Here is a 13,536-nt window from a genome sequence, read left to right as displayed (position 1 = left end):
GATGTGTAACTAATGGAAAGGTCTTGTCTGGCAGGATAAACAAGGACTTCCATGGTGGCTGGGCATCAGCTATAAAGGCATAGGACAGTATGACCACCAAGATAAAGTAAAACCTCGAAAGGTATGTTGTGTTTCCCTGTCTCTAGGCATTGGATGAATATTTGTTATATAAACAGAATCATGAGTTATTGTACAGAGTTCAGTATGTCCTGTGAAATGATGCTTTGATTTCCCCAGATGAGGCTCACAGCTTGTCAGCACTTGCTTTCATAGTTTATCTGCACTTTAGGCTATGATGATTTACAAATGAGGTCTGTATGTGTTGCGTAAAGAGTGTGCTGAGGAAATAAAAGGGAAGTAAAAACAACTGCTGTACCAGTTTGTTTTAAATAGTTTATATATTAAATATAAATTTAACAACAATTGAATAATGGTTCATCATGTGCTAAATTGGTTTTAGCACCCTATAAATTTATTTTTTATTTTTTTTATCTTACATTTTTCTGGATTCCATTTTAATGTTTTTATTTAATCTTATAATCTAAAAGCATATATAATCAATAGAATTAATAAAAACATCCTAATAATTATATATTTTCACAATAGAGTGGGGGACTATGACGTCAGAACCAGGAAGAGTAATTCGCCACTGGTTCCTTCGAGATTTTCCTATTAGGTTTTCTAATGGCGATTTTAAATTCATGAGTAAAATAAAATCTGTGGTAAACATAACTTGATGATACGTTTATGATTTGTTCTATAATGTAAATGGCACACACTCAAAGTGCACAAATACATTTTCAAAAATGAACATAACTGCTTCATAATTTTTGTTTTGTGAATGGATGCGTGTCATTTACGTTTTAGAACAAAATGTAAACGTATCATCAAGTTATGTTTACCATTGACTTTATTTTACTCGTAAATTGAAAACCCCCATTATTACCAGCGGCGAATTACTCTGACATCCTAGTTCCCCCACTCTATTGGGTCCTATTTCTTCAGATATTCTGTGTTGTGTATTTATTTTTTTCTGCTAATCAAATTAAGTCATCAAATTTTAACAATTTAACTGATCTTTTAATCAAAAAAAAAAAAAAACTTTCTTTTTTGACAATCAAAGCTGTAAAACAGGTTTACTGTTAAAATAAGATAATAATAAAAATAATAATTTATTAGTGTTAGTAGGTATATCATTGAGAAGTACACTTTACTGTACAATAGCAATATATTACTGTCATAATTTCTTCAAGTTAAACCAAACTTTAATTTTGACTGGATGCTGTGAAGCAGCGTTGCCATAATTGTGTGACTTGTACACTGTTGCCATGGGTTGTGTTATAGTCTGCAGGATAGAGCATTATTTTGAAGAAGGGGACAGCCAAAAACAAACAAAGAAACAAACAAACATGATTCGTTTATTATTGATTGACAGTTGGGCTTGTTTAGATTAGTAGACCTGCGGTTCTTTGTGCGTTTTGTGCATCATGAAACTCATAGAGCTCTACAATCATCGTAAACAGATTACAGCACTGATAATACACAGAATTATAATTATATTATATAACACATCAGACACTTGGGATTGTGAGCTGAACAACTGGTTTAGTTAAGTCTGGCTAGGTTAGAACGGGTGGAGCAGTGACCCAGCCTGAGTGAGAGTGATCCACCCTGGGCTTTAGCTGAGTTTCACAGCCTGCGATGCACGAGTCCTGTGAGGAGCTGCTCTGGTATCTGACTGATGTCATGAGCAGCAAGGCTGGGCCAACACTGCGTGCCTGAGCTCCTGTAGGAAACCTGATGAGACAAGTCAGGAACCGCGAGTAAAGACGGCTTCAGCAGAGTAGACGCTAACATAATGAAGAAGCTCAGGATTTGATTAACATCATTTAACCTTCTGAACCACCGGTAAGAGGCTCTAAAAGCTGGATAATTCACTTTCACATGGGAAGTCTTGAGAGAGTTTGTTCTCGTTGGTAACCTGCAGACGCCTCTGCTGAAATGTTGTGATGGTGTAAAAAATGTGATCGAGAAAGTGTTTATACTGTATTTTAAATGGGTTATATTTTTTTTTTTCTTCAGCAACTTTATACGTACTACTTTTAATGGTAGAATGACCATAGCAATGTTGGGTTACTTGTTTTTTTTTTTGTTTTTTTTTTTTAAATGTATACTTTTTTATTCAGCAAGGATGCATTTAATCAAAAGTGACAGTAAAGACTTTTACTCTGTAATGGTTTCTGTTTTAAAAAAAATGCTAATAATACTTAATATTCATCAATTAATCCTGAAAAACCGTTCCCAAAGGAATATTAAACTGAAGACTGGAGTAATGATGAAAAAATTCTGCTTTGATCATAGGAATGTATTACATTTTAAAATATATCCATAAATCATTTACAGTTTTTACTCCATTTTTAATCAAATAAATGCAGCCTTGTTGAGCAGAAAAAGACTTCTTTCAAAAACCATAAAAATCATACAAACCCCAAACTTTTGTATGACAGTGAATGCATACTCAATATGAATGAATCAGCTTGAATATGAATGTATTCTTAATAATCATAAGGCGATCTGATTTGAGGATTGTTGTGGTTGCCAGGTTGATGTGTACTGAGTCATTGAGCAGCGAGGTGTAGTCACTCAATGTGAGCTCTAGAGATCGGCCCGTGAAACTCTCTCTCACATGTTGTTTTTCCTGATTTAGCTCTTCCAGTGGAAGCAGTTGGAGAACTTATACTTCAGAGAGAAGAAGTTTGCTGTGGAGGTCAATGACCCTCACAGGTGAGGAGGTCTGGAAGTGTTTGAATAAGAGATCATGAGCTGGATTATACCACATATAATATACTATTTTGGGGGCCAGTAAGATTTTTTATATTTTTTGTAAGAAGTCTCTTACAGTAATATTCTGAAATAGTATTACAGTTTAAAATACCAATTTTCTATTTGAATATGTTCTAAAATGCTATTTATTGCTGTGATCAAAGCTGAATTTTCTTCGGTGTCAAGCGATCTTCAAGAAATTATTCTAATATACTGATTTACTGCTCAAGATGATGAATAGTAAAAGTCCCAAAAATCAAAATTTGTGTGTGTGTGTGTGCGTGCAGGCGAACAGTGACTAAACGCACATTTGGCCAGACGGGGCTGGTGATCCACACTTGGTATGCCAGTCACTCATTGATCAAAACCATCTGGGTCATGGCCATCAGCCAACATCAGTTCTACCTGAACAGGAAACAGAGCAAGGTAAGTCAGCATACACACGACCAATGAGGTCTGATCAATCAGGCTGCTCATATATACTTATATCTGTAAGAGAACAGTAGGTTCATATGAATAGACAAGATTCAAATCCAAAAAGTTACATCAGACATTACACCATTCCAGAATTATGAAACATCTCCTGTTCTTAATAATAGTCGCTCGACACCCACGGTCTTCTGTCTTGTGTTTCATTAATATTCACGCTTTCAGGTTTGATCAGGAATTGTAAAAAAAACAAACGCTTGTGTAACCCATAGGAAAGAAAGATAAAAAAATCATTTTTTAACCCTTCGAAATAATAGCCAAAAAAAAAACATTAAACTGAACATTATACTGACCTTTTAGACTAAACCTTTGTTTAAAAAAAAAAATATATATATATAAAAAGTTTTTATGGCTCATATAGTGAGAATATGTACTTGATTCTCAAGGAGGACGTCAGCAATCATGGAGAGGCCTTACATAGCAGACTTTATAGGGTTAATATAAAATCCTATACCCTATTTATATCAATTAACAGGCTAAAATCACCACAGCCAGGAGTTTAGGAGACATCGCGGCTGACCTGACAGAGAACGGAGCATCAAAGATGAACAAACTGAGCGCCGGAGTCAAAAATCAGCTCATCATGGCCAGTAACGGGAGTTTGGTTTCAACAGGTACATGAGCTCTGATCTGATCCTCACGATAGGATTTGATGGTTGAGTCGGCCTCTGTTTATCCATGAGTCAATGTATTTCCACAGATGTCCGTTCACATATTTGTGAAAATATGAATTGCTCCAATAGAGCATTGCTCTGATGGATTCTTGTCCTATTATTTGTGTTGCTCCCTCTCAAACCTTTTCTTTCATTATAGACTCTGCGAAATGTCACTGAAGTTCATTGTACTTTAAATAGTCTTGACGTCATATTTTTTCCTTTTATTGCCTGCCATAATGAATGCATGCACTATTTTATGCATTAATTTCACAGGTTCGGCTGACTCTGAAATGAACGACGACCAGAAAAAAGAGAAACTTGCGGAGCTGAGAAAGAGAGAGAGCGAGATCCAGGATATACTTAGCCAAAAACTGACAGAGCTGAAGGAAATATGCCTGCGGGAGGCTGTAAGAGCAAACAAGTCAAATATTTTGTCTTTTTTTTAAATGTGGTGATCACATTATTACATAACAAATCTAATAAATAACAGAATTACCATATATATTACCGGTATATATTAAAATAGTTATATTGAGACAAATTTTGATTGTACATATTTTTAAAGAAATTGATATTTTTATTGCATACAGTTGGTCAAAAGTGACAATAAAGACATGTATAGTTACAAAACATTTCTATTTCAATGCATTAAAGAATAGAAAATTGCTTTCTATTTCCTAGATCAAAAAAAGATTTGTATTTTGATTCATCAAAGAATCCTTAAAAATATATCATTGTTTCTATCACAGGAAATAAATGACATTTCAAAATATATTACAATAGAAAACAATATTTTAAATTGTAATTTAACGTTTTAAAAAAAAAAATCTTGAATACCCCAAACATTTACGATATGATTTTTCATCTCACATTCTCATTATGCGCGCAGTACTGAGAATGACCCCCCCCCCCCCCCCCCCGCTGCATTAATGAAAAAAAGAAATCATATTGGCCCTAATTGGTTTCATTTTCTTTATGCAAATTATTTATTATTTTATGAAATATGACCCATGCTTGTTCTTTGTGACTTTCATCCATTTACAGGATGTTTTATCTGCTTTCAGAAACTCACTGGCAAACTCCCAAAAGAGTATCCCCTCATCAAAGGTGAAACCCCTCCTCATGTTCGGAGGAGAGTCGGGACGGCCTTCAAATTGGATGACCTTTTCCCATATAATGAGGTTAGTGTGAAACACTGGCACACAACAATGTGGCCAAGTTGAGGACTGAATAATATATCAGACACTGGGGGGTTGGCTCTATTGCTATGAGGCTTTCCTGAGCTGGTCAAATGCCAACATGCCATGTTTAGCTCACGTGTGTCTGTATGTGGGATGACTAATCTTCCTCAAGTGTTCGTCCATTATCATCTGTAACATTTTAGCTGTCAAATAATTCCACGATGTGGCCTTGTATTGGATATCAAGCTTGGAAAAAAGGATTCTGTTTATTGATTCGTGGTTTCAAACCACAAATGTTGATTGAGAACAAACCTAGGATATATTTGTTTAATGTTGCTGCCTTAAAGACCCCATGAGATCATGATGGGTTGTTTTTTTATGGGATATAATTCATCTGTATTAGCTTTGAGGCAATCTACGCGTTACTAAAAAAGCGTAAAAAAGTATACTGCAATAAAAAGCATCTTTTTGCATTTCGGAAAACGAACCACAAATATTGATGACTCTTCTCACTCGTACCGACAGACAGATGATAGAATACAAAATAATCAACATTGTTATGAATGGCAATCTTTATTCCTAGGACCCGTACCTCAGAAATTTGGAGAGCCGCTTTGCATTGCAGCAGAAAATCGTGGAGGCGGCCAAGAAACTCGCTGCTGAGCCTGACATCTCTAAACTAGTGAGGAAAAAAAGGAGGAGGAACTGTCTGGACGCCATGCAAAAGCTGCAGGAGATCGAAGATGAAATGAACCGATACAGACTGAAGAAAGGGCAGAAACCCACACAGAGAGCTTCTGTGATCATAGCCGGTATGTCAGACAGATGTTTGCTGAAGTGGCTCATCCCAGGTCAAGGACACCCTGTCAATCGTAAAAACAAGAAACGTTTTTAGTCATATCATCATCATCATCATAAATCTTTAGTCATATCATCATCATTAATTTAGAATAGGTTTAATACTTTATCCCTTGTCAAAATAATTGTGCGTAATTGTATTGAATGTGCACTTTAGGTGCTTCAAGTGTAGTATATTAACATTTTAAAAGTATATTTTTAAGAAACTGTATGTGCAGATAATATAATATCAATGAAATAAAAGGCCATTTAAAGTGACTTAAAGAGAGATATACAGTAGTGCATTAAAAAGTGCATTTTATAATACTGTCATTGTTTTACTAAAAAGTACATTTATTTAAATGTAGTAATATTTTGTAGTGTTTTACAGAAGCAAACTTATTTTGATGTGTTGTTGACTAACATACAAAAGCACGTAAAGTACTTCGTTTTCATTTTTATTATAATAATTTTAATTATAGCTTGTTATTTGGTATTACATGAGAAAATATATGTTAAATGTACGAATTTGCAACTTTATTATTACGAACGTTACGAATTAATTACATGACATAAGATTTGATAAGTACATTAAAGTATATTGTAGTCTATCATAAATGCTTGTCAGTACAGACAATGTTCAGCACATGTCCATCTGAAGGAAGAATTAAAGCAAGAAATACATGAACAGAAAAAACCCCCACACAAAACAAATTATCACTGCAATTTTACTGTGACTGATTGTGACTACATATAGTACATAAACATTTATCAGGCTGTGAATTTTTTAGATTTAATGTAATTCATTATAAAAAAAAATAGGGCTTAATTAATTAAATTACAATATATGTGATTGATTAATTTGATTAATCCTGTCATGTAGTTTAATCAATGAAATGTTTGATTTAATTTATGTAGTGTTTCATTAACATAACATCATTTCTCTTTCTTCCATAGATGAACTGGCTCAGTCTGAGTGCAGCTCCCTGTGTGAAAGTCTTCCTCTAGATGACGGTAATGACAGCAATTATGAAACCACTATCAGCTCTCTGCTTATGTAATTAAGATTTATTACAACTCACTACCTCACTTCCAGTGTTTCTCCATCAGCATTGCTCCCTAATGTAGGCACTGAGTCATGCACATTAACACACTCATAATAGATCATTTATCATGTACAACCGATGATGAATTTATAAAGTGTTATTTGAAACAGATGCAATCAAATATGGCACAGCAGAAAACATAGCAGTCAAAAACTCTATTTGTGTTTTCTGAAGATGATGGCCAGAGGCCGCGTTCCCGCTCGGTCCAGTGCTCCCCGTGTCTCAGTCCTCCTCTGTCATCATCCGGCCTGGAATACAACACAGAGAGACGATCCTCATCCAGCGACACACACCACGACAGAGATCTTAACAGGTGTGAATACTCATAGTACAACAGGCTGAGCTCGAATCTCATGAAAAAATTGTCTGGGTCACTCTCGAAAATTGTGTTTAAATTATAACTATTAAAATAACTATTTTTATATCATAGAAATGTAAAAAATATATATATTTCAGTTGTTAAGTATTTATCAGTCATGGTAAAAGTTGTTATACACTGTTTTTAATTTTTAGAAAATGTGTCGGAAAAGAATAATGTTCATTATTGCATTTCTGTGATAAGATTTTATATAGATTTGATGATTTAATAAATATTAATTATTTAACATTTCATAATAATAAATAGTAGTAGTAGTTGTAGTACAAAAAAGACAGAAAAGCACCATAAAAGTAAATGTAATTCCCATACTATATTCCTAGCCTTCTGGCCTCTACAGTATGTGACATCAAATCATCACTGGATATTTCTCTTTCATCAAAGGTATTCTTCTCTCTGTTTGAATTCAGATTAGATCATCAGGTCCAAGGCCCAGAACATTATTACATCCCCCGAGAGGTGTTCTCTGCCCAAAGCAGTCCATGTAAAACATTACCCAGAATGCCAAAGGATCCCCGCAGCTTACCACAAACCCCCGTCATGCCCCGTAGCGCTTACAGCAACAGCCAACTCAGGTGAGTTGACTTGGTCTAGTATAAAACACTTTAAAAAAAATCTCTCACAACCACATACAACAACCTAGAATTGTGGTGGCGACAAGTAGTTTATACTTGTTTGAATTTTGGTCATGCAAGTAGTTTATGTATTCAGTGCATTCTCTTTTACCAAAATAAATGATATTTATTGTGCCCTGTAGGTCAGAAGGTCACATACATGGTTTCCGGCACCGCAGTGGCAGTTTGGAGTCCCAGTCACAACTTCTCCACTCTAAATGTGCAAACAAGTCGGCCTTCCCGCTGTCTCCATCCCGCCGTAGCAACAGCACTGAGGTACTGGATGACTGCTCGTCCTATACCAGCATGTCCAGCATGGACTACAGTCTCCCCTGCTCGGCCACTCCTCCCCGCCGCATGCTGGACTCTCAGTCCCATGACTACCGGCTCCACCGCAAAGTGGAGATCTACGGCAATACAGGCAGCATGCCCAACTTAGTCCCTCAAAGTTCCAGCTGTTATGGCTACCAGCAGAATCATTATGGCCCCACTGCGTACTATGTGACTGGGTATCCCGGCTTCGAATATGAGCCTTGTTCCAATGGAGCGTACGTCTATGAGAGCGAACTAGAGGGTCACTATAACATCAACCCCACTTACCCAGCACATGGGTACCAGAGTCGTAGTCGGAATAGGCATTATGGAATAGAGGGCTCGGATAATTTGTCACAAAACCCATACGCCACTGTGAGGCCCCCTAGGGGAAGACAGGGACCCTTGAATGAAGTGACCAAGAACATGTACAAAGCTTTGGTGGCGGAGCATTTAAAGGGATGGTATAATCGCAGTGCTGGGCACAGGGACCCAGGTACATATCAGCTGGTGTACACCTACAAATATGACCGAGGTTCCCAGCACAGCTTGGGTTACCAGACACTGCCCGCACCCTTCAGCCACTCCAGCCGAACCAACTCTTTCTCCTCAGGTAAGTACAGTTCCTCAAACACACACTGCAGACTATGAATAAAATCAAGCATATGGGCAACAAAATGGCAGGTTCTGGTGCAGGGCTGCAGTAAGCACCTGTTTGGACCAGTAGAAATCATTAATCATGGGCCCCTTGGCTGAAATTGTGTTCCCAAGTGACCTGGATCCTTCTCAATCCAGTCAGGGCCACCCCCGAGTCAAAAGCTGCATTGTTACACCTTTTTGGTTGCCCTGTTTTAGTATGACCTTAACTACTACTTCCAATCTCAACATCTCGACAGAAAAAAATACCAGGTTTCTGGCTGAAATAATGTTCTCGTTTGATCTAGATCAGTGTTCTCAAACTCAGTTCCCGGAGGGCTACAGCTCTGAGCAGTTTTTTTTCCAACCCTAATCGAACATACCTGGGCTACGTTTCCCAAAAGCTTCGTAAGCATAAGAAGTTCGTAAAAACTATCGTACGACTGATCTTAATATTACAGTCTGTTTCCCAAAAGCATCTTAACTTAAGTAGCACTTGAAAATCATTGTAGATCTACGAGTGCTCTGGAGTAATCGTAAAGCCCTACGTGCATCGTAAGAAGACAGATTTATGCTTCACCTGCAGGACAATCGGAAGATTGCACTTTTAACTTATAATATAAGGATTTGATTGTGCTTTATTATACACTTTATGACTTGTTTTCTTTTTATTTTTTATTAATTTCGCTCCTAACCGTTAAGATCAATCGTTATCGGGAAACCTGGCCCTGATCCAGCTAATCAAGGTCTTCATGATTACTAGGAACATACAAGCAGGTGTGAGTTGGAGCTGGTTGGAGCTAAACTCTGCAGAGCTGTGGCCCTCCAAAATTCAGTTTGAGAACCACTGATCTAGATCCTTCCCAATCCAGCCCTGGCCACCCTCAAGCCAAAATGTGACATTGTTGTCTTTTAGTGTGACCAAAACTATTACTTCCAATCTCAGCGACAGAAATTGTTTGGCCAGGTACAAACCTTTCATCATTGGCTCATTGGCTGAAATAATGCTCCAATCGATCTATCCCAGGGGTGTCAAATTCAGTTCCTGGAGGGCCGAAGCCCTGCAGAGTTTACTTCCAGCCCTGCTTCAACACTCATACCATATAGTTTTCAAATAAGTCTGAAGGACTTAATTAGTTGGATCAGATGTGTTAAATTGGAGTTAAATCTAAACTCTGCTGGGCTCCAGCCCTCCAGGAATTGAGTTTGACACCGGTCCACCATCAAGCAATAAGGTGCCATTATTCCACCTTTTTCATGGCCCTGTTTTAGTATGACTGAAACGATTACTTCCAAACTCAACACAACTGACGAAATACAAGGTTCTGGTGCAGGGCTATAGTAAGCAATTGTTGGGCCCTGTACAAACCATTTATTATGGGCCCCTTAGCTGAATTATCACTCCTGAGTGGTCCAGACCACCCTCTAGCCGAAAGGTCCAGTTGTCCCCCATTTTTGGCATTTTTGCTCTGGTATGACCAAAACGATTACTTTCAAACTCAGTAGTCAACAACTTTAAAAGGACTATAGGAATTGATTTATATTAAATTGCACAGTGAAAATGGACCAGCGGGAAGTTAGATATTGATTTATTGTCTACTGCCAGAGCGATTTGAAATTCTAGTAAACTTTGGCACGTAACTTGTCCTGCACCCCTTGTGCTATGGGAATAAGTGATAACTTATCATGCAGCCAGGGCCATCCTTAGCTGATGGGGGCCCGGGATCAAAGCGCGGAGTACTATGATTGCTAGTACTATTATTGAACTTTCATCAAGTAGTCAATAAAATGGCCAGAAAATCCTGTAGATGTGCACTTAAGGAAGGAATCGAGTCACATCTGGAGACCAGAATACTGTTGGAACTAGGTCTTATACACTTTTCCTGGAGACCCAATGTCCCAAAGTTTATTTCCAACCTTCTTCAGCTCACATAGACTATGATTTTTTTTAAGTGATCTTGAAGACCTTGATTAGCTGGTTTAAGTTTGTTTGATTATAGTTGTAGCTAAACTCTTCGGGACATTGGCCTTCAAGGAGCAGGGTTGAAGACTTGTATAGCAGGGGGGCCCAATCCTTTTCCTGGAGATCTACCTTCCTGCAAAGTTCAGCTCCAATCCTGATCAAACACAACTTAACCAACTAACAAAGTTATCAAATTAAAGGATAAACTTCTCTTATGAGGAAATTTAAGTTAATGTTACTTTACCATATCACACCTCTCTTCCTCACTAGTGTCGTCTACTGCCAGTGGAGGGGGAAACTGGCAGAATCATTTAGCCATGGGTCTGACTGATGGTGAACTGCCAGACGGTCCCTTGAGCGCTGGGGCTTACAGTCCTTCATACAGTCGCAGTCCTACACACAACAGGTGAGACAGAAAACTACTTTGGACAAGACCCACAGACCAGCCATTTAGGTGTATTCATAATGGGTATATTCCTCAGTCCATCTAGGTTTGATATGCATATATGTTTATGGCAAGCCTGCAAGCTGAAAAAAAAGTAATGGCTAATGCTAACCCTTCCAAACTGGTGGAACAAAGGAAAGGAGACCAGAGGCAGGTTTTTTAATGGATGTCAATGGAGGAGAGGCTTCACTATGCTGAATAAACAGCTTTTTGAGGAAACAGCTTATCGTTCAATGAATCCACAGCCTATTGGCTAACCTTCAACATGTTTTACACTGAAAAATAATGTTTTATAAGAGAAGTCACGAAATGTTTGCGAAAGATGGGATTCAACTTATAACACTTCTCATTCATTCCTATGATATCCATAAATGGGGATTGAGAGTCACACAATTCTGACTGAAATTCAATAATGTCAAGGCTATAATGTGATTGTTTATCAAGGCATATGTCATCCAAATTTACGGTTACATTTCTCCAATAGTAAGACAATCTCTGGTTTAGCTTTAACCTGTTAAATAGCACCAATTGATTTTATTTGATATTTAATGTTGGTATTTTCTTATGGCAGGTTCCCATCAGAAAGTGCCGCCTCTCACACATCAGAGCCAATAGAGGTGTTCGGTGCCATGGCCAGCTGTTCTGACGCAGACCACTGAAGAGCACACAAGGACAGGGCGTCTTTCACTGATATGATTTGATTCTGTACACGTCAGAGACTTGCACTGACAGTACTGATTTAAAAGCTCTTGTTATGCTCTCTCAAATCCTCGAGCTTTACTTCTAAACCAGTGAAAGAAACAATGAAAGAAATGTTCGATTTTTACAAGATGACCTCAACGTCTAGGAAGGGAACGATCCACAAACGAAGTGTCTTTTTGGAATAGCTGATTCCACAGGTCAGTCCCGTCACAGAGCACATGCTGATACCACAGAAACACAACTGCTGTATTGAGGACCAAACCAGATACCGGCACAACAGAAAGTAGAAGAAAACAGAAGCACCTTACGGACAGATGTGGATAACATGGACCTGATTCTCTTGTGCCTCAGAATGGGATGTGTTCCTGAGAAAAGCTGTGGCCATGTCTAGCTGAATAAATGACACGTTAAATCCCCAGAACTGTCAGAGCATCAGTGTTCATTAGAAAATAAATCAACCAAACGAGATGTGCATACTTAAAGTGAATGTCATTTCACACAGTAGTTTCTGAGAGAGTGAAGAAACTAGCCATATCACATGACCTTTTGGACCTTTTTTTTTTTTTTTTACATTGTCAGTGATAGATTTGAACATTAATATTGAAATCTAAAAACACTGCAAGAACAAAAATAATGTAAATATTATTATGACTGAGTGGCTGTTTTTTCCCCCACCATTTAATTTTTTTATTTATTGAGCTGTCCGTGCTTGTAGAAGTGCATATATGCACTCTGATTGTGTACCATTACATGACCAGTGAGTGATTTGCTTGGTTGATACTGTAGATATTTTGTCCTGCACAAATCCTGTTAGAACAGCACTTGATTGAAGTTAAGCTTCGCAAGACTGCCGATACAAGACCCTGGAAAAACCAGGCGTCAGTTGTTCTGCTCTTTAAAAAAAAAAAGAATACTGTAAGAATGTCAATGTTCTTAAAGGAATGTTTCGGTTCAGCACAGGTTGAGCTGTGGAACGGCATCTGAAGAATGCTGTCGATTAGTACATCATTTGCTCTTTCCTCAGTGTGTGTCAGTGCTCTGCGTGTCCAAACACACACACATGTACAGAACTGCACTTACAAAGGACGTCTAGGTAAGATGTTACAGAGAATGTGTAAAGTTGCACTTATTTAATTTTTGTTCTTACAAATTTGTGCTATTTGAGCTGTAAAACTGTAATAAAATATAAATATTACATTTTAAACTTTAAGTGAAAATGTTAAATGTCTTGACAATTACCTAAAATAAGTTTAAAGCACTAAAATTTGACAAAACACACACACACACACACACAAAACTAAATTATACATAAATACAATTTAAATATAAATAAAAAAAACTTAGAAAAATTACCTAGCAGATGACAAAATTTATAAAAATAAATAAATAATAATAA

At 37.4% G+C, this 13,536-nt stretch overlaps 1 protein-coding gene across 1 annotated transcript in view; it reads left to right on the top strand.

Annotated features, from left to right (window-relative positions):
* LOC132117898 (FERM domain-containing protein 4B-like) overlaps positions 1–13,344 on the top strand; it is a 46,915-nt gene extending 33,571 nt beyond the window's left edge. The window contains exons 11-23 of the mRNA XM_059527244.1: positions 35–121; positions 2,708–2,784; positions 3,111–3,249; positions 3,788–3,926; positions 4,242–4,375; positions 5,033–5,149; positions 5,733–5,961; positions 6,944–7,000; positions 7,267–7,405; positions 7,879–8,043; positions 8,226–9,007; positions 11,264–11,399; positions 12,010–13,344. Of these exons, the coding sequence (XP_059383227.1) occupies positions 35–121; positions 2,708–2,784; positions 3,111–3,249; positions 3,788–3,926; positions 4,242–4,375; positions 5,033–5,149; positions 5,733–5,961; positions 6,944–7,000; positions 7,267–7,405; positions 7,879–8,043; positions 8,226–9,007; positions 11,264–11,399; positions 12,010–12,097 (2,289 nt within the window). The 3' untranslated portion in view covers positions 12,098–13,344. The remainder of the gene's footprint in view (positions 1–34; positions 122–2,707; positions 2,785–3,110; positions 3,250–3,787; positions 3,927–4,241; positions 4,376–5,032; positions 5,150–5,732; positions 5,962–6,943; positions 7,001–7,266; positions 7,406–7,878; positions 8,044–8,225; positions 9,008–11,263; positions 11,400–12,009) is intronic.
* The last annotated feature ends 192 nt before the right edge of the window (positions 13,345–13,536 follow it).

Source organism: Carassius carassius, chromosome 37 (assembly GCF_963082965.1).
Source record: "Carassius carassius chromosome 37, fCarCar2.1, whole genome shotgun sequence".
Taxonomy (NCBI): domain Eukaryota; kingdom Metazoa; phylum Chordata; class Actinopteri; order Cypriniformes; family Cyprinidae; genus Carassius; species Carassius carassius.
This window is presented reverse-complemented; position numbering and strand designations above follow the sequence as displayed.